The 18,954-nt window shown below is 34.0% G+C and overlaps 2 protein-coding genes across 2 annotated transcripts in view; both read left to right on the top strand.

Moving 5' to 3' along the window:
* The first annotated feature begins 2,922 nt into the window (after positions 1 to 2,922).
* On the top strand, positions 2,923 to 3,376 carry LOC130445136 (helix-loop-helix protein lin-22-like). Its single transcript, XM_056780659.1, has one exon. It carries the CDS (start codon positions 2,933 to 2,935, stop codon positions 3,374 to 3,376), a length of 444 nt encoding a protein of 147 aa, XP_056636637.1. The 5' UTR covers positions 2,923 to 2,932.
* Positions 3,377 to 16,751: 13,375 nt separating this feature from the next.
* The window catches only part of LOC130445989 (alpha-actinin, sarcomeric), a 43,301-nt gene continuing 41,098 nt past the window's right edge, over positions 16,752 to 18,954 (top strand). Inside the window, exon 1 of the mRNA XM_056781934.1 lies at positions 16,752 to 17,022. Coding sequence (XP_056637912.1) covers positions 16,906 to 17,022 — 117 coding nt within the window. The 5' untranslated portion in view covers positions 16,752 to 16,905. The remainder of the gene's footprint in view (positions 17,023 to 18,954) is intronic.

Genomic DNA, 18,954 nt, shown 5'->3' with positions numbered 1-18,954 from the left:
GAGGTGAAAAAAACTAAACTTACTCTAAAAAGACCCTAAAAGATCTTTTATTCTTAATAATATCTTTTTAAACTTCAATGCACTTATTCCAGTTATGTTCTGAGGTCTGCATTTCATCCTGTCGTTTTTCTTTCATGAGATTTGGAAACAAACAGTAGTCAGAGGAAGCCAATTGTGTCGAAATAGATTGTAACAGCTCAATATTTGAACCAGATCTTGTTGTTGTTACATAAGATTACAATAATACTCATGTTTTACCAGTTACCAGCTTTGGAGGTGAAGATAAGAGCCCATACTCGTACTCCTTGGCTTATCGTTTTGATTTACCATCATAGTTGTTATCTATACTTATAAAACGACCCCTTTTCATTTCTAAAACCCTCTTAATTGTGTTGAAAAAGTCTTATATGAACGTATTTGCAGATGCGACATACATTTTTAAAAAACTTTCTATATTTCGGAATATTTTCCGGGGTTGATGAACTTCTTCAACGTACTTTACATGGATCGTCTTCAAGAAAAGTCCTCATAAACTTCTAACGATAGTTTTTGAATTCGTTTTTGTTTCATACAATTAAAGATCTCGATTTAACTAAAACGATGAAAGAAATATAGATTTATGGTGAAGAAAATACAATTACTGATACTGGAGAACAAAACGAATATTGTGGAGAAGATCGGTTTAATTCTGAGCGTGACTGGTCTTGGTCTTGCAAAAAAGCAAGACCAAGACTAAGATCAGCTTTAGGTTCGTAATACCAAGACAAAGACCAAGCAGTGCAACCCTTAAGGCCGCTTAACACGAGACAAGACAACGAGCAAGAAATTGCATGCAATTTCGCTTGAAGATCAAAATATTGCACGCTGCTTAACATTACGCAAGTATCTTCCCATTGCATCATGGTTTCCATTAATGGAAATTTCATAAGAAAAAGTAAACCTTAAATTATTATATTTTGTGGTCAGTTTATAGGCTGCTGCTTTTCTTTTGGAGTCGGATGGGCAGAAAAGAGCTCCTAGGTGATGGTGGGCCAAGCCCTGGTTAGATAGAACAAAGGGAAACATTTGACAAACTCCTAAGAAAAAAGAGGCATTAGATAACTAAGAAATCCTTGGCAAGAGACGTAATATCAGCAGATCAGAAACTTTTCAACGAGAAATATTGCGTGTTGCATTGCATTGCACGTTGTCTTGCGTCATGTCAAGCGTCCAATGCAAGATCAACAACTATTGTTGTAAGGCTTACATACGACCCGAAATTCACCATATAGTGACGGAATTACAACTATGTTATCATTATATTCTTCAGGTTTCAGGTCAAAATAAAAAGAAGAAACTTTTGAATATACAGCATTCTGTTATATGTTTGTCTGTTAACACCCTTAATGTCCGACACACTCACGGAAATATAAATTTATATAGTATTTTCCTTGATATAGAATTATGAAATTTCACGGCAAGTTATTTTACTTACACAGTTTTAGTAGGCAATAAACCCAATTAGCACTTGGAACCTGCGCTTCGTTCAATTCAATTTAACATTTTATTATCCTGGAACAAAGTTTTTAAATTTGCTCATCATTAAACGCTATAGAAACGAAAATGGTGAAATTCCGACGAAATTAACTGATTTAAGAAAGGAATTAGTTTATGATCAGAAATACAATGTATAATTTACGCGCCCTACTTCCTACATGTGTCTCAGAAAATTGCTGAAACAAAATGTCATTAAAATGTTCAGCAACTACATTTTTTATTATAGAACAACAAATCTACATACTTTTATTCGTTTTTTATTTTTACTATATGGTTCAATGACAGAAACACTTTATTGCACATTTTTCTTACTGAATATGATAGATACCAAAATACGAGGTCTGGCTATTAAATAACGAGACTGCGCGACTAGAGGGCGCCCGAGTAGTGCGTTGAGTATCTAGATATCTTGTCTATGCACGCCTCAAAACACGTTTTCGTCACTATTATAGTATTTGTGCAGTAGCGGTTTGAAATTAACGTGTTTTTCAATCTCAAATTTCTCGTTAAAAAGAAAAAAACTTCGAGTGAGTGCTATAAATTGTTGCAAGAGGCTTATGGGGACAATTCTCTATCTTTCTATCTCTCTACTTTTTGAGTGGTGTAAGCGCTTTAGTGAAGGCCGAGAGAGTACTGAATATGACCAGCGCCCAAGCCGCTGACTGACTGACTGACGATGACTGAATGGGTTCCAAAGGGTCAGACTTACTATTTGTCAGTTTTGGCAACACTACGAGAACGAGTTCGTAAGAAACGGCTCGATTTTGCACCAGGACAACGCACCTGCCCATAACGCGCTATCTGTATAACAGTATTCAACCATAAGCGCGTTCCAGTACTCGAATACCCGCCGTACTAACCAGATTTGACACCGTGCGACTTTTTTTTATTTCCGAAGATAAAATATACTTCGAAAGGGACCCGATTTGAGTCGTTGGAAGCTGTATAGCTGAAAGCTCACCAGCACTTCTTCGATCAATGGAAAAAACGTATGGAAAGGTGTATGTGACGAGGGAAGGGGAGTATATTGAAGGGGAGCATTAGAATGTAGAATATAATTTTTATAATAAAACCCTTTTTCGTAATCAGTCTCTTTATTTAATAACCAGACCTCGTATAGGCAGTTTATGAACACACTGTATAAAAATAAGCACGAACATAGCAACTGCATTATCATAAAAAGTGTGCACCACTGTTTCTTTAGCCTTTTACGTTCTCCGCCCTTTGACAATACCTTATTGAACAGGTACAATGGTCTCTTGTACAGAAGTGGGGATCAATGAAAAGTCTTAAAATCGTAAAACCTCTTGACAATCGTCATTCTTGTTGAATCTTTCAAGTAAACAACATCGAAATTTCACAAAAATATATAAACCAGTAAATTTTTGTAGTGAAAATGAAAACAAATATAAAAAAACAACCTTCGGAAAGTCGGAAAATAAGAAAACCGATGATGGAGAAAAAACGTCGCGCCAGAATAAACGACAGTTTGGAAACTTTAAAACAAATTTTACTAGAATCGAAAACTTCTTTTAAAGAAATTAAAAAAGGACAGAGAACATCGAAGCTGGAAAAAGCGGATATTTTAGAAATGACAGTTCAATATCTCCAACAACTCCAAGAACAAAACAAAGAAAATCATCCCGATGTCAAATCGAAAAAAGAAGAAACGTCAAAAAAAGAACCCGTCCTTATTAGACCGGCAGATAGTTCTTCCGAAATTGCAAAAATGAGTGTTACTAGTGGACAAATTGTTTATTTACTACCGCAAAGTTTGAAAATCAACGTACTGGGTAATTACTGTTCCGAAAAGAAATCGAAAATGTGGCGACCTTGGTGATTTCGAAAAATTTTTGTTGTATGTATACAATTTTTTTCGTTTGTAAGTTTACTGTAATCTATTGAGACTGTTATATTTTTTCTGTGATATTTTTGAATTATATTATATGATTATATTAAATGGAAATTATTATTTTTAATTTACAACACACAGTGGATTTAATTTAATCATATTTCTTCAAACTTCTAAATCATCAATCATGAAAGACTAGATAATCATTTTATCAAAAAAAAGAAGCTAATGTTATAGTCTATCTAAAGATAATGCGAGGAAAGATATTTTCAATCCTTATGATGGCAAACACCGTCCAATGACGTGCATATACAGGGTTATTCTAAATGATGGACCCATTTTTAAAAATTCTTATTCATTAAAGTTCAAATGCTACATGAATAATTTTTATACCAATGAAAAGAGAAAGTTTCAAAGTTTTTTTATGTATTACAAGTGTAGGCAGGCGGTGATGGTTCCAGAAGCGGCTGTTAGAGTTTTCGCGGCAATCTGTCACTGCCAGTTGTGAGTGAGTGGTAAGTGAGCAAATTGTAATGTAGTTCAATACCAAATTCGTGCTGAATGTGCTATTTAACCACCAACTAATCAATTTAAAGAGATTGGAAGTTGTGTGTAAAGGAAAAAGCACAGGCCGACCGTTTGTGTCAGATAAGGACAGTTTTGTTCGCAGTTCAAGTAAGCCTACCAATAGAGCTAGTAGATAACTTGAAATACTCCAACCAGCTCTACCGTTTAGAACTCGTGCAGGCTCTCAACCCTAGCGTCTCTAATTTTGCGGTAATGTGCTAGAAGTGATAGAGGATGACACACAGATGACGCGTAGATGTTTGCCGTGCAGCAGATGGAGGTCACATTAAACACTTGTAATACATAAAAAAATCTTTGGTATAAAAATTATTCACGTACCATTTGTACTTTTATAAATACGAATTTTTAAAAATGGGTTCATCATTTAGAATAATCCTGTATTTTGATAAATTGTTCTCAATCGAATCAATAAAGCAAATTAGAATTAGCATACAAGTGGATTCGTGCTGAAAAATTGTGTTTTTCTTATTTCAATTCCGGCCAAGCTCCGAATCAGTGGATTGCATACTTCTTCTACTTTTTCTCTTAATAATTTTCTAGTTTACTAACCAACCGATAATAAAAACACAAAAACTTCAAGTATATTCTGATCATTTTATGTAAATTGTCTTGATAATTTCACCTTCATCTTGTGCGGCTGCTCTTTTTCTTTTAATAGGACCCTGTCCTGTTAATTCCGAAAATGCAGCCTCCTCTCGAGCTCCTTTAGAATCGCATTCATACCGCTTTTTTGAGGTACCTTTATATGTTTAATTCCTGTTTTTTTTTGCCCATTTTGTTGATCTACCATCTTCCGATTTGACTTCATTCACGTTCAGAACATACAAAGCGTAATTTATCCCAAAAAAATTTAAAATTGTCACAATAAAATCGATCTAAGAGTCAAGAGACAATCCGGCCGATTTTCCTGCTTACCCACAAATATTCTGAAACTGATGTTACGAAATTAACTTAAAAAATGTATACCTCGCTTTAAAAACCCTTCCGTAATCTCGAGAAGGCTTTTGACATTGTAACTCATCCTCAGTTGCTAGAGACTCTGCGGGATTTCGGATTCCGAAGGGCATCTGGGAGATTCCTTTATTGATACTTGAAAGACATAAAATACCAATATAAAAAACAATGTTACTGAGGAAACGGATGACCCTCTGGGGACAGTGATTGGCTCCATCCTCTTCACCTTTCATATAAAAAGCATAATCCAAAACTTAGTACAGTCATTATTAGATATTTCTAACCATAATCTGTTTAGAACAATAGAAAAATGTTTGGACTGGTCAAAATCCTGTGTATTGAAGATTGCATAACCACCGTATCTATTTGCTAATAAAAGTTAGAAATTTGTTGTGCATTCTCAATAGTTTGTAAATTCTAGTGTGATTAGTGTCCTGCGAGAGTTAATTAAATAGTTATTCAAGTATGTGGAGTAGCATGAAACGAAAAAAGGTCTTTAGACACGAATTGCATCCAATATTTTTTCTACAAGCGAAAATTTGATCAAAATACAGAAGTTGAACGGTAATTTTCCTTATAAACTATATATTTATTAATCTTTGGAACGTTTTAATCCAGATTAGAACAAATTAACAAAAAAAATTAGTGCAGCTGTTGAATTTGTTAAATCTTCTCTTCGGCATGTATAAATTAAATCTAAAAAGAATTATTACTACATAAGTAGAGAAATAAAAAATGGCTTCAGCGCGATTTGAACCTGGGACCTCCTCTGCATGTGAGCCTCGTACTCTAGTCATTACATTCCGGAGACCTTAATAATACGTTTTTTAAGTTGCGTAGAGTGAAACATTACGAACTCGAAGTGTGTCTACAGTACGTATTTTAGGCACGGTAGTAAAAAAAACATTAATATTTAATTGTTTTGAATCGTTTACAGATTAATATTTATGTAAAAGTGTTGATTACAAAGCGGAATTGGTTAGTAGTACCGCTGGTGTTCAAAAATCTACGATTTACAGAGTTATTACAGAAAAGAAACGTGGCGAGTTTCAAACAGCACGCGAAGCTCCAGGAAAACCAAAATTTCAAATAGAAAATGATTTGAAAGAAATACTTTAAAGGAAAACTTTCTCATTCATAAAAATAGAGTACTTGTGGCGAAATTCTGAGCTTCAGTGGCGGCACGAAACTTCAGAGGAGTTCAAACTGACCTTACCTAACCAAACCTTGAATTTTTTTGTAAACTTTCAACTTTAGGGGCAATTTTACAACATAGGGTAAAAGTGAAGATTAAACTAAAGTTTAAACTATATTTTAAGCCAAGAATAAACAAGATTGATCTATTTTACAGGTCACAGTTAAATAAACATTTTCCTGCCAGTTGTCACAAATACAACCAAAATTTTGCCGATACTTATTTTGAAGTTGAATTGTTTAAGAATGTTTTATAAAAAAAATAACAAAGAACAAAAAAAAAACGTGCAATTTGTATGAAGTAGTACTTTTGGTTAACCTCGTGGAGAAATACAAAGAAACAGTCGAATTCAAAAATGTGATACGGAAACTTGAAAGGAAAAGAAAGTTCGATAGAACCACAACAAACTTTTAAAATGTGGGAGGTTTTAAAGATTCGCTCTAGAATGAATAACTTTTCGTTTTTTCGGTACAAGGTTGATAATTTCTTCATCGTCATCGTCGAGTTCGTTAAATATAAAATGCAAATCTTCAATATTTTTTATTACTTCAATATTTTGGTTTCGTATCCTGCGTTTCATGTTAAACTACCCTTAGACCGCCGTTTAAACCGAAGTTTGTTGTAAACGCCACCTATAAGACGGCGTTTGAGGTTCAATCTTCTCTTGTAAAATCGGGCTTTGATGTGAAAAAGACTAACTAAAATAGTCATAACTTTGATAAGGTTTTAGTCCTTTCTACTTGCCGATATAATCGTTAGCTACTTGAATGTGTCTAGTCAACCACAAAACATTCTTTCATGATTTGACGCTCTTTTCTTGTATGTTGGTGTGAATTTGTAAGAGATTAAACGACGTCCGTTACAAATTTAATCTTTTCTTTTGTCGGAAGTGAGAAGTTTCTGAATGTATAGGTGGATCTTGGTCATTTTCTTCAATATATGTGTTTTCTAACTGTAAAATCAGTGGCGTATTATTAAAAAAAAAAGAGTAGCAAATATATTTTATTTCAATGATTCCAATATTCCTTAATATTATCACGGAACTTGAACAAGCATCATCTACAATATCCTCCAAGGTAAAGCTTCAACATCTGCTGTAACCAAAATAGCCAATTGAAATGTTACAATCTTAGAACACTTACTTTGCGTTTTTCTGAGGAAGAAAAGCTAAACCCCAAGTTTGTGAGCTTCCACCACTTGTCCCCCGGCCACCATCTTATATAAATGGGTGAAAAGCTATTTTTGACGAAATTTCGGGAACTATTGCCCCTACAAAAAATTCGTGGAGACATAAATAGTGGCAAATCGCGTTGCCTTCAATTTGTTTTATGACACTTTTTGCCATTAACCGCGAATTTAAAAAGTTATGAGCAAAAAAGGGAAAAAATTTGTCAAAAATTTCTTTTTTTGACTCAATAACTTTTTATTTTTTGATTTTTTACCTCAGAACAATCTTTTCGATCGTTCTTCGAGGGTTAATTTTTAATTCCACTCATTGTTGTGGCTCATAGAGCGCTCCAAAAGTGCATCTATGCTCACCATATTTTTCTTTTCTTTCCAGATTTTTCTGAACATTTATATATAATTTTTTATTTTTAATCGACTCTTTTCCCCGCCACCTATGAGGTAGAAGTTTTTTTACGTGGTATCCCCAATAGGACAAATCCTCAGATAAGTTGAAGGTGGGGGACATTTGAATATTGATGAAATTTACTTGGCAATTTGCACAACTTAGTCTATTTTAGTTCTTTTTGATGGTCCAGGTTGTGTTTCAGGGTCACTAACTACATACATACATATGAATTAGCACATTTTCCATTAGCATTAATCGCTGAGGATAGTATGACAAAATGTACCAAGTCGTCTTTGTTTAATGCTTCTGCACCGCTAGACCAAACCTCTGAAAACATGAACAGAAGTCATTTTGTTATTGATGGTGGTTTTCTATTGCATAAAGTAGTCTGGGATCGAAATTCGTCAGTAAACAACATTCTTGAGAAATATGTATTTGATAGTTACTCCGAAAACCCCGATATCGATGGAACAAAGTCTTGGGAACGTCTGCGTCGCACCAAAAAACATCAATACACAGAAATTAAGTTTGATAAAACCACTATATCAACAATATCACAAGAAAAAGTTGATCCGTCTTTGTTGGTGAACGTTTTTTCACAGCATTATATCGCGGTAATAAAGAAGATTCACTGGACACCTTGCGATATAAACGATTTGCCAAAACTGTGACTAAAAATTCTTTTAGCTTATCATCACTACTTCCAACCCAAGATGCAGCTCGTTTCCACAGTCTTCGAAGATTGGGGCTGGAAGAAACAAACAAACATGTGGATGCCAATATAAACTTCCAAGCCTCCAGCACCCCAGGAGCTTACGAAATTAATTTTCTACAGATATAAAGGGAATTGTGGAAGCATATGTGGCTGCAGAAAAACAGGCCTTAATTGCTCTATAGTATGTCTTCATTATTCTGGCGAAACTTGCAGCAACATCATGGAAATATCAAAATTAATAGAAGACGAACTTCCAACTATGACTCCAATTTTAACTCCCGTCATTCCCAAACTTTTACTTTTGACACAGATGTAGATACTGTCCCTGAAACACAGCTGGACCAATAAAAAGAACTAAAATAGACTAGGTAGTGCATAATGCCAGGTAAATTTAATCATTATTCAAATCTCTCTCACCTACAATTTATTTGTGGATTAGACCTACTGGGGACGCTCCTAGGGATTCTACCTTTTAGGTAGGTAAATGATCACAAAGATTTTGTTTTTGGCACAACGTGGTGTGCATAGACACTTTTGGAGCGCTCTATGAGTGGAATTCAATAAGTCCACACATAAAATTAATCCCCAAAAAACGATCGAAAAGTAATTTTATTGAAAAATCAAAAAATAAAAAGTTATTTAGCGACAAAAGAAGTTGTTGACAAATTTTTGCACTTTTTTGGTCATAACTTTTTAAAATATCGTCAAAAATAACTTTTCACCCCTTTATTTAAGATAGCGGCCGGGGTGCAAGGCGTAGAACCCCACAAACTAGGGGTTAAGCCTTCCTTGACCCCCCCACACATCGGTAATTTGACATCATTATGATGTGATATATTAGAGTCCAAATTTACAACATAATGAAAAGATTATGAACAATTAATGGGTATGTAAAATAGCGGTACTACTTTTATCTAGAACAGGGGCTACCTGAGGGATTAAGATCCACCAAATTTGGTATAGAGATTGACAACATGTGTGTGTGTTTTCTTTTCGTATTGTTTTTCTTCTGGGATCACATTGGTTGTAGCTATAATGATCCCAAAATGATCTTTCTAATATTGCTGTCATGGGGTCTATAGTGAATAAAAACAACTGGATAATATTTAATTTTAGATAATATAATTCCAAAACTAAATGAATATAAATTATATTAAAAATGAAATATAACTATATAATATCAAAAACAAACTTAATTAAATATCTGGCAACCTCACACGCAGCGAATAAGGTTGATTCACATTAATTTGTCAAAAATCTATGTCGTCGTTATTTGTGTTGCATATTTTTGCCAAAAAACTTCAAAATATTTTTTTTTGTTTCGAAATTATTTAATTCGCAAGTAAAACGCTCGCGGGCCACAGTTTGTGCATCGCTCATCTAGAGCATAGATTTAATCGACACTAAACAATCGTAAATCTAGTTTTAGAAACATATAAGAAGCTTGTATTGCCATCTATCGTAAGAAATAAAAATTATCGACTAACTATTACAGTTTACTTAGCAGTTTCCTATACCTTTCAATAGAAGTTCGTTATTTCGTGTATCTAGTCGATAAGAGGTGTCACTACAAGTAATTCAAGCATTCACTATTTATATTTATATAATTATTAATATGAATTCCGAAAAAAAATTATTATTATTATTTTTAATTTAATGCAGCAGATTTCCGTATGTTTCATAATAATCTAAGATTTGTTTTATTCATTATAACATATGGTAGGTAAAGGTAAACAGTAAAATCTGTGTATATGAAAAAATATCAGTCAAAATGTGTCCAATAAGGGTAGCACCACATTAGCATCAAAATATATTTCAAACGAAGCGTCAAATAAATCTATCTAGATGCACTTTTCCGCATAATAATTATTTTAGTTTAAATTGTTTCACTTGGCTTATTTCAATTCAACTTTGTCTACACCAGCTTCAATTTTGGAAGGTTTTTGATCTTTTGGTACACCAACTGTTCATTGATAAGTCGTTAATCTAAAATTTTACGCTGCAGTCGAAACTTGCAATTGCACCAAATCGATGCAGTTTTGCATTGTACGAGGATGGTCCTAAGAAGTATCTTATCTGACCTAAAGATGGCGGTAGTTACTTGAAAAATACCACGTACACAGTCTATACAACATATGTTTGAAATTTGAAGACGCCACGTTGTTTGGTATTTGTTTGACAGCCATCGATAGTGGACGTTTTCAGTAAATTAGTAAACATGAAAAAAATTGGTCATTGTTATGTGATACAATACTTTTATTTGAAAGACCTCAGTCCAACCAATATAAAAGCTGAACTAGATTAAACTTTGGGCGAAACTGTTTCTTCATTATCAGCAGTGAAATATTTGGTAGCAGTACGACCTACGAAGACCAGAATTGCAGTGGTCGACCAAATGAGGTGACGACTCGAGAAATGTTGAAAAAATCCACTGAGAGGTACTGGATGATCGTTGACTGTGCGGTATAACTAAAAATTTGGACATGAGAAAGCTGTGAGCAAGATGGGTGCCGCGTTTTCTCACAATAGAACAAAAATTACGTCGTGAAGTGTCTGGCAATGTTTCACAGAAATAAAGCCTAATATTTGCGCCGTTTCATAATCATTTGGATCCATGACTTCATATCCGAAACAAAAAAATATTCAAAAAACTGGAAGGAAAGGGAGAACCGGCTCCAAAGAAGGCAAAGACCGTTCCATCTGCACTCAATATCATGGCAGCGGTTTTTTGAGATGCGCTTGGGATAATTTTCATATCTTGACTATCTTGAACTATCTTGGACAAACAAATCACGCAAAACTACCCCATTTTGCGTTAAATATATTTTTTTGTTTCTTTTGTTGTACCAGGTACTTCTGGGAGCTCGAATTAAACGTTGCATTCGGCAGTAAGCCAAAACATTAAAACTTTGTGTATTATTTTAGTTTAATAACTTGTCTAAGCAGAGAAATTCTGAATTACAAATTCATTCAAAATTTGACACGACACATTGGGAGAAAGTAGTCGTTTGTTTATTAATTTTTTTTCAAACATTTGAATATGACCTAGAGTTTAAAAAACATCTTCGTCTGAAGTGAAATTGATAATAAAAAAATTTTTAGATTAATGGTCATATCCACCATCTGTTTATTCGTTGTAATACTATGTTAACGTGAGATTTTCTATTCGTTTATCGTTCGTTACTTAGGCATAACAAAAAAGAGGCCAAGAAAATAAAAATCCATAACTAATTTGAGGTTAGGTATAAATATTCATGTCTATTAAGTGATTTTCTCGGACATACAATCGGTAAACAGTTAACAAACCCCAAAATAACCACAATTTAAAATATCTCTCACCCACACGAACAAGGTCTCTATTCACAAACATCCAAACGAACTCTATCAACTGAAGCTCATTTTCAAATATTTTTTTGTATATAATTTTGATCATTTTTCAATAATTATTCAACAGTAAGAGTTTTTTTATCGGATAAATTTCTATAATTTTTATAATCAGTAATTTTACAAGAAAATCTCGAGTCCGAAGGTCGATTGATTTTGTAAAATGTCGGTTTTTCGAGCAAAATTACTGATGAAAAATTGCGAGTTAAAAAGAAATTTATCCTTAAAAGAGAAGCAACAACAATAATTATCACCTGTATTGATACAATTAAATTATTTACTAAATACACAATTGTTATAAATTGTTTGGTTTGACGTACTGATTTCAAAATTTTTCTCACTCTCAGACGGTTTTATAAAAGCTCATTTAAACTTTAAAAATGTTTATTACAATTTTTTCCGTTATTTCAGCTCAAATCTCTGCATAAATTTACGAAAAAGAAAAAATTGACTCCAGTGACTCTAGAATCTAAAAAATTTAATTCAAACTGACTAATTTCTTAGTTTTTTTATAAGCTCCAATTTTGATAACAATATTTTTTTCCAGAAAATGCATAATTTTCGTGGAAAAATTTTGAAAAACGTAGTTTTTTTTTTTAATTTTCAATCGCGAATAACTTAGGAATTATTGAGTTACATAAAAAACTTCATACCACATTTTCTTCATAAAATTCAATTCTCTATCGATTCCCGGTGTTATTTTGAAATTTCCACCCCCCCGAGTAAGGGTGGCATTCACCCCTGGAATAGAAATATACATTAGCACCAAATCAGGTTTGTTATTTGCATCATTTTTGAGCTTCTGTCAAAATTTCAAACTAATCCATGAAGGTCTTTAAAATTGCGGGGTGATTTGCTTGGTTCACTGTACTACTCGAAGCTCGTAAGGAACTAATAAAATCTTCGTGATGTTCAGGATCAATTTGGAGGTAGGGTTTGATAGAAGATGATGATGAGTATCCCGTTATCTTTGGCTAACTGGGAAACTGTACGAGCACTGTTCGAATGATTGGTAATTTTATTATTTGTAATGTAGAGTCCAATTTCAGTTGCAGAATATTTGGTCCAAGTAGAAATCGTATAAATACCCATTGGAACATCTTTGTACCAGCCTTTAGTTTTTCCGAAAGGGATTTGGAGTTAAAAAAGTAGTTCAGATGTTACGTTTCCATTTCTTTTTTGTAACAGTAATTTTAACAATGCAACGAGACAAATACCTTCATCCATTTCATTTTTTGTTATCCATTTGCTGTCTGCCAATTTTTTCGACCCACCCTGTGTCGTTATTGAAAATATTGTATTCAAATCTTCTTGCTGAAGTTCCATCTTGATGTTTTTCTTCTTCAAAATGGTAAATTTTAGTTTGCAGCTTCTCCCCCATCCAAGCTAATTCCTAAGAAGCTTTATGAAGGGATGTTTTCTGTAATCCCTCTGGGTTGTTTATATTCCGCAATTTTGCCATTTCTACTACATCTTTCTTGTTCAATTGTATAGAACTTACTTTTCTTTTCTCTGGAATAACTTGTAATTCTCGCATCACGAGCTTCTTCAAAAGTTAAGTCGACAAAAGAATCAAATTTAATATTAATATTAATAATCTTCGCAGTTGAATTCCTAATTGATTTAACTGCATATTCTTTATAATCTTATGGGCCCAAACTTTTAATATATCAGCTACTTTTTGTAACGGAATTATTTTCGACAGTTCGTAATTTCGTACTAGACAAAACTCCATTTGTTTCCATATAGACGCTTTAGTATTTTAAGTGGATTGTGGGATTGCTTTTTTTGTTATTTTGCTATTTTTTGTTATTTATTGAGCCGAAACTTCCCCAAAACGACTCATGTTGTAATGTTTTAGTATCAATTATCAACAATACTTAAATACGAGGTCTGGCTATTAAATAACGAGACTGTTCGCCTAGAGGGCGCTCGATTTGTGCGTTGGGTATCTAGATATCTTGTCTATGCACGTCCCAAAACACGTTTTCGTCACTATCAAAGTATTTGTGCAGTAGTACTGAAGATGACCAGCTCCCAGTGACCAAAATCAACCAAATTGTTCGTACAGATCGTCGAATGAGCATCCGGATGGTTGCCGAAGCTGTAAACGCCAATTTCCTTGAAAGGTTTGAAAGAGAACTGCTGTGAAAGGGACCCGATTTGAGTCGATGGAAGCGGTAAAGCAAAAAATGGCATAGCTCCTAAACCAAAGAAGACTTCCAACAGTCTCGTTATTTAATATCCAAACCTCGTAACTGACAGGGCAGACATTACAGTGACTAGATGAAGACGCTTCAAAGGAACAGGCGTTTTTATCGGTGATAAAAAACGATGCGCCTTTGTTTATTACTGTCAAAATGTCATATTTAAATTAGTTATTTTATCATAATTTAATATTTGGAAAGCGATAAAAAATCGAATAAACGTCCAGAAACTTTGTATTTTGTAATAAAATTCAGACAATATGAAAACATAGTCAAAAATATACGATGACTGTTAACTCCTACAAAAATGTTAGCGTATATTTTTTCGCCTCCATGTATATATCAAAGCATCCTACTCTCTTGATACCGCAACACAAAAACTGAAAATAGATTTGCCGCTACCCATTTATACAGGCCGTTACTAGGCATACCGGGGTTCAAGTTATCATCCTGCAGCGAGCATCGACGATTTCCATCAACGTTGTCAATTCAACCGAAAAACACCCGGTTTAATGAAAAACTATACGGTATTTAATATAGGAATTTTTTCTCGATGTAATTTGAAAATATAATCTCAGCAGCATTGTTTCAGATAATTTCCAATGACCAAATTATTAAAAAAAAATCGAAATTTGATAATTCTATTATTTTTCAATAAACCGAGCAGACTAATGACGTTAAGTTAATTAATCTCTAGAAAATAGGGCATTTGACAGTTGTGGAGAATAAATTTATATCGAATAATCTCAAAAATTCATAACACAAACACTTTTTTCTCATTATTTGAACATTTTGTCATTCCAACAGAAACAGACGGCGTTGCGCACCAATTGTTGTAGTCCCTGCATCTGGAATAATTTTATTCCTTCCTTTATTGCCCTTTGCACTTTTACATGTGATTTCAAAGAAAGTATGAGTACACTATACGCTACTTACAACAAGTTTTATGACATTTTATACCAGAAATACAAATAAACACTAAAAATGCCGTTAACTGTTTACAAGCTTACTATGTATTGACGTCAGTGCTCCGCCATATATGTAATCGGCGTTTTAGCGGGAAGTTTAAGCCGAAAATTTGATTCTAAATGTAATAGTTCGAAAAATTATTAATATAATTTCGCATGTCAAATTATCATTTATTTATACTCGGTTCAAGACATATTTATGACAAGGTGTGTTAATGCGCCAATGAAAATTTGCTCCCAAAGATATGCGCAGAACGAGTCGAAAATGAGCCCTCGGGAAGAACACACCTTGTAGTCTTTACATCATGATCCCTGCAATCGCAATTCACTGGCACAAAAACTGAACACGAAATTGTATTTTTTTTAGTAAAATCCAAAAACTTATAGTATTGTCTTCAAAATAATATTAAATATTGTGATGTTTCTTGCTTTCAAAGTCCAACAATATGTTATAATCGGTAAGCACCCATTTAATGCTTGTTAATAGTGCTAAATAGGGGTAATTGACCCTTATAAATGATTTACTATAATCAGTTAACCATCAAAGGCCAATGAATAGAAACAAACAAGAATTCCAGGCCAGTGCGCTGAACATGAGTCAGTCTACTGTTTCCAGAGTTTACCATCGTTACCAAGAGACTTGTAACTTTAATCGAAGTCACGGTTCTGGAAAAAAAATTGTACATCCGATTCATTGTCAACACTCCGCTGAGAAATGAAGCCATGACTGGTGTTCAAGTCCAACAAGAGCTCAAAGAAACGCGAGGAGTAACTTTAAGTAGATGGTCAGTCAGAGGAAGTTTTAAGGCAGCTAACCTTGAGCCAAAAACACCAACTACTGGCCTTAAATCAACCCCAGCCCGTCTACGATTTACTCGAGAAAAATGGAGCTCCGTTTTCTTCTCAGACGGAAGCAAATTTTGCCTGCATGGTAGCAACAGAAGATACAGAAGACCTGGAGAAAGATTTACGCCGTGTTGCTTCAGGAAAAGGGCATTTTAATGGAAGCAAAAACCAACTAGGTCACTATTGAAAGTGGCGGTGAAGTGGTGGGATTAATGGCGAACCGATTCATAGAAGAAACTTTAAGGGATCACGTCTTTCCCTACGCCAGTTGCATCGGCGAAAACTTCATCCTAATTCAGGACAATGCTCGTCCACTTACTGCCGGTTCCGTATTGCGGTATTTAAAGGAAATAGTCTAAAATGTCGCTGTGGATTGGCCAGCGTGTAGCCCGGATTTAAATCCTATTAAAAATTTATGGGAGGAGAAAAGTTAAGGATAGACATCTTGAACCAGCTCAGAAATCGGACCACAAAACAGCGCTTACTGAAGAATGAGATAACATCGATGGGATAATTTCAAATAAAATATTATTTTGACGAATTTAAGCTTCTTTACAGTTACATATAACCCTTTTCGTTTGATATTTGATGCCAAAAAAAAAAATAATTCAATAACAACATAGACCACTCATTATAAAACTTCATAAGACTTTGATTTGAGAGGCTAGAATCAGAATGGAAGTTACAGATTTTTCACTACAGACTTTGGAGCGCGAGCGTGCGACTTGAGTCGATTTTTTTGCTCAAAAGTGTACTAACTGATGACAGGTGTTGGGTCTCTCTTTTACATATTCTGCAGCTATTTACATTAACATTTTATGGAATTATGATGAACATTTATCGTATATTATCGGTTTTATTTTAATTTTTACTTTCTAAAGTGGCAACACCGCTTGGCGTTGTGAGTTTGAAACCTTCTGGTTAGAGAGAATACTTCACGTACAGGTACAGTCGGGCTCGGGCCAAAGTGGGGAAGAGTGCGCGTGAGGTCGTGTGCTTAATGCACGACGGTTTTTACATCTGTCGAACGAATTTTTAACAAACGAATCTCTTAGCATAGTAAACATTTTGTACATCTTTCGCAAAGATGATTACCGACGGTTATAATAACGTCGATCAATCCTATGATGGCTACATGGAACAAGAAGAAGAATGGGAAAGAGAAGGTCTTCTCGATCCAGCTTGGGAAAAACAACAGAAAAAGGTATTTAACCTAACTATGACATTTAACGATACATGTATAGAAAGATATTTATTGATCAAGTTGTAAACTAACGAGTGTCGCAAATTATAACCTCAAAATTACCCTCCATACCGGAAATACAGTTAGACAACAACCCTGTTATTCTCTTTAAATGCCGTTTTATGTTTTTGTATCTATTATACTTGAAACCTTGAATGTAGTGTAACATTATATCGTAAAAACTATTTTTGGATCGACTTGGCAAGATTCTTTTTAAAATGTGTTTCATAATGTGAACGTTTATGAAATTTAGTGTAGATTTTTTTTGATATAATACGATAATTATAAATAAACTTGTTTGGGTTTACCGTAAAAATATTTGACTCATCTGATTGTTTTTTACGTCTATCAAAACTAAGTAAATATTATATTGAACTCACTTACGGTTATCTTATCTATTGAATAAGTAATTAAATTCATTTTTCAGTAATTTGTTGTTTGATTGATATTTTTAATCGGCGGCGTTGTCACGTCTATCCAATTCAAAAGACAAGTAAACTTGTTTTAGGAATTCGTGAAATGGAAACGGTAGGTGAAACTTGAAATTAATAATAGAACAAGAATAGTTTGATGTGGGTATAATTTTAAAATTTATTTCGTCATAAAATTCAATTGAAACAATATATCTAATGGTTATTTTTTGTTACATCATATTCTAATTGAACGTGTTTTAAATTATGAGTAGTTTCTAAATAAAATAGAGCAGTCATTGATATTTGTTTATAGTTGCATAGTTAGCGTTATATCATAGTTTCAAATTTCAAACTGCAACAAACGTATCATACTTTCTGAATTGAGGTTATTGACCAAACAATAAAAAGTAAAACTTGTTCGATGATTAAACGTTATTTTTAATTGTTAATAATGAAACTATTAAGATCAATTTGACTGAAGTACTAATTTCCTATTGAAATCTTTCGTAAACATTAATAATTAAACTTGATTTCGAGGTCTAACCAATTCAATTGGAGATTGTGATGTTACATTTCTTTGAAAATTTTAAATGTGTCCTAAACAGCACTAACGTGAAGGGCTATATAACGTTTTGTAAACAGTAAAAAGTATTAAAAAGAATTAACTAACTGAATTAATTGATAATGTCGTCGTCGTCTTCAGGAGGGACTCGACAATGGAAGATGACCCTCTTCATCGTTCCAAAATGAGTGCAAACCTCTTGGGGCGATGAGCAAGGTCACTTGCTCTTGCCTCCATTCTAACTAAATAGTCATCTGGTGTCTGAGGTCTTCCAAGGACGATGTCTGACTTTTAACGAGCTCAATTCGAAAAGGTTCTTGTTCGAAGTGAACCAGACCAGCCGTAGAATCGATTAGGTTACGTATTTATGTTATTCCGCCTTTCTGGCTTCCCGACCAAACCTACCAATGGCACGACATCTCCTCCGCCGGAAGAATCTTCTTGGATTGGAATCCGGTGGACCCTTGTTTCGTAGGGCTGGAACCATCTGAAAAGCTCAGTGGTCTGGGCGTGGGACAATAACCCCAGAATGTGTACTAAGCAAAAAAAAACACCACGGAGTAGTTCTAGATACAATGACGATCAAAGAGACGTTGGAGAAGGACCAGCTGTATAATCATCCATTACAAGAATAATAAGTAAAACCACAGAACAAACAGTCTGTATAGGAAATAACTTTCTGGTCTATTTGAATGACTCTGAGAAAACCCACAAAATAAATATGCTTCGGTGTCCGGAGACTTGCTACCGATGAACAGGCAGTTGCCTACTGATATGGTCATCCATGTTAGAAATAATAAGATACGTCAACAAAATGAGGAAGTTTCTGATAAACAAATTCATAACCATTAATATTTTGTTACGAAAACAACAATTTTAGAATGTCTTATTGTAATTAGATGTACATACATAACCTCA

The sequence above is a fragment of the Diorhabda sublineata genome, chromosome 6, assembly GCF_026230105.1.
Source record: "Diorhabda sublineata isolate icDioSubl1.1 chromosome 6, icDioSubl1.1, whole genome shotgun sequence".
Lineage (NCBI taxonomy): Eukaryota > Metazoa > Arthropoda > Insecta > Coleoptera > Chrysomelidae > Diorhabda > Diorhabda sublineata.
Note: the sequence above shows the minus strand (reverse complement) of the source record. Positions and strands in the feature narration are given on the sequence as shown.

Excerpts from the sequence above, each read along its gene's own strand:
- LOC130445136 (XM_056780659.1), top strand. The coding sequence starts at position 2,933 with ATGAAAACAAATATAAAAAAACAACCTTCGGAAAGTCGGAAAATAAGA.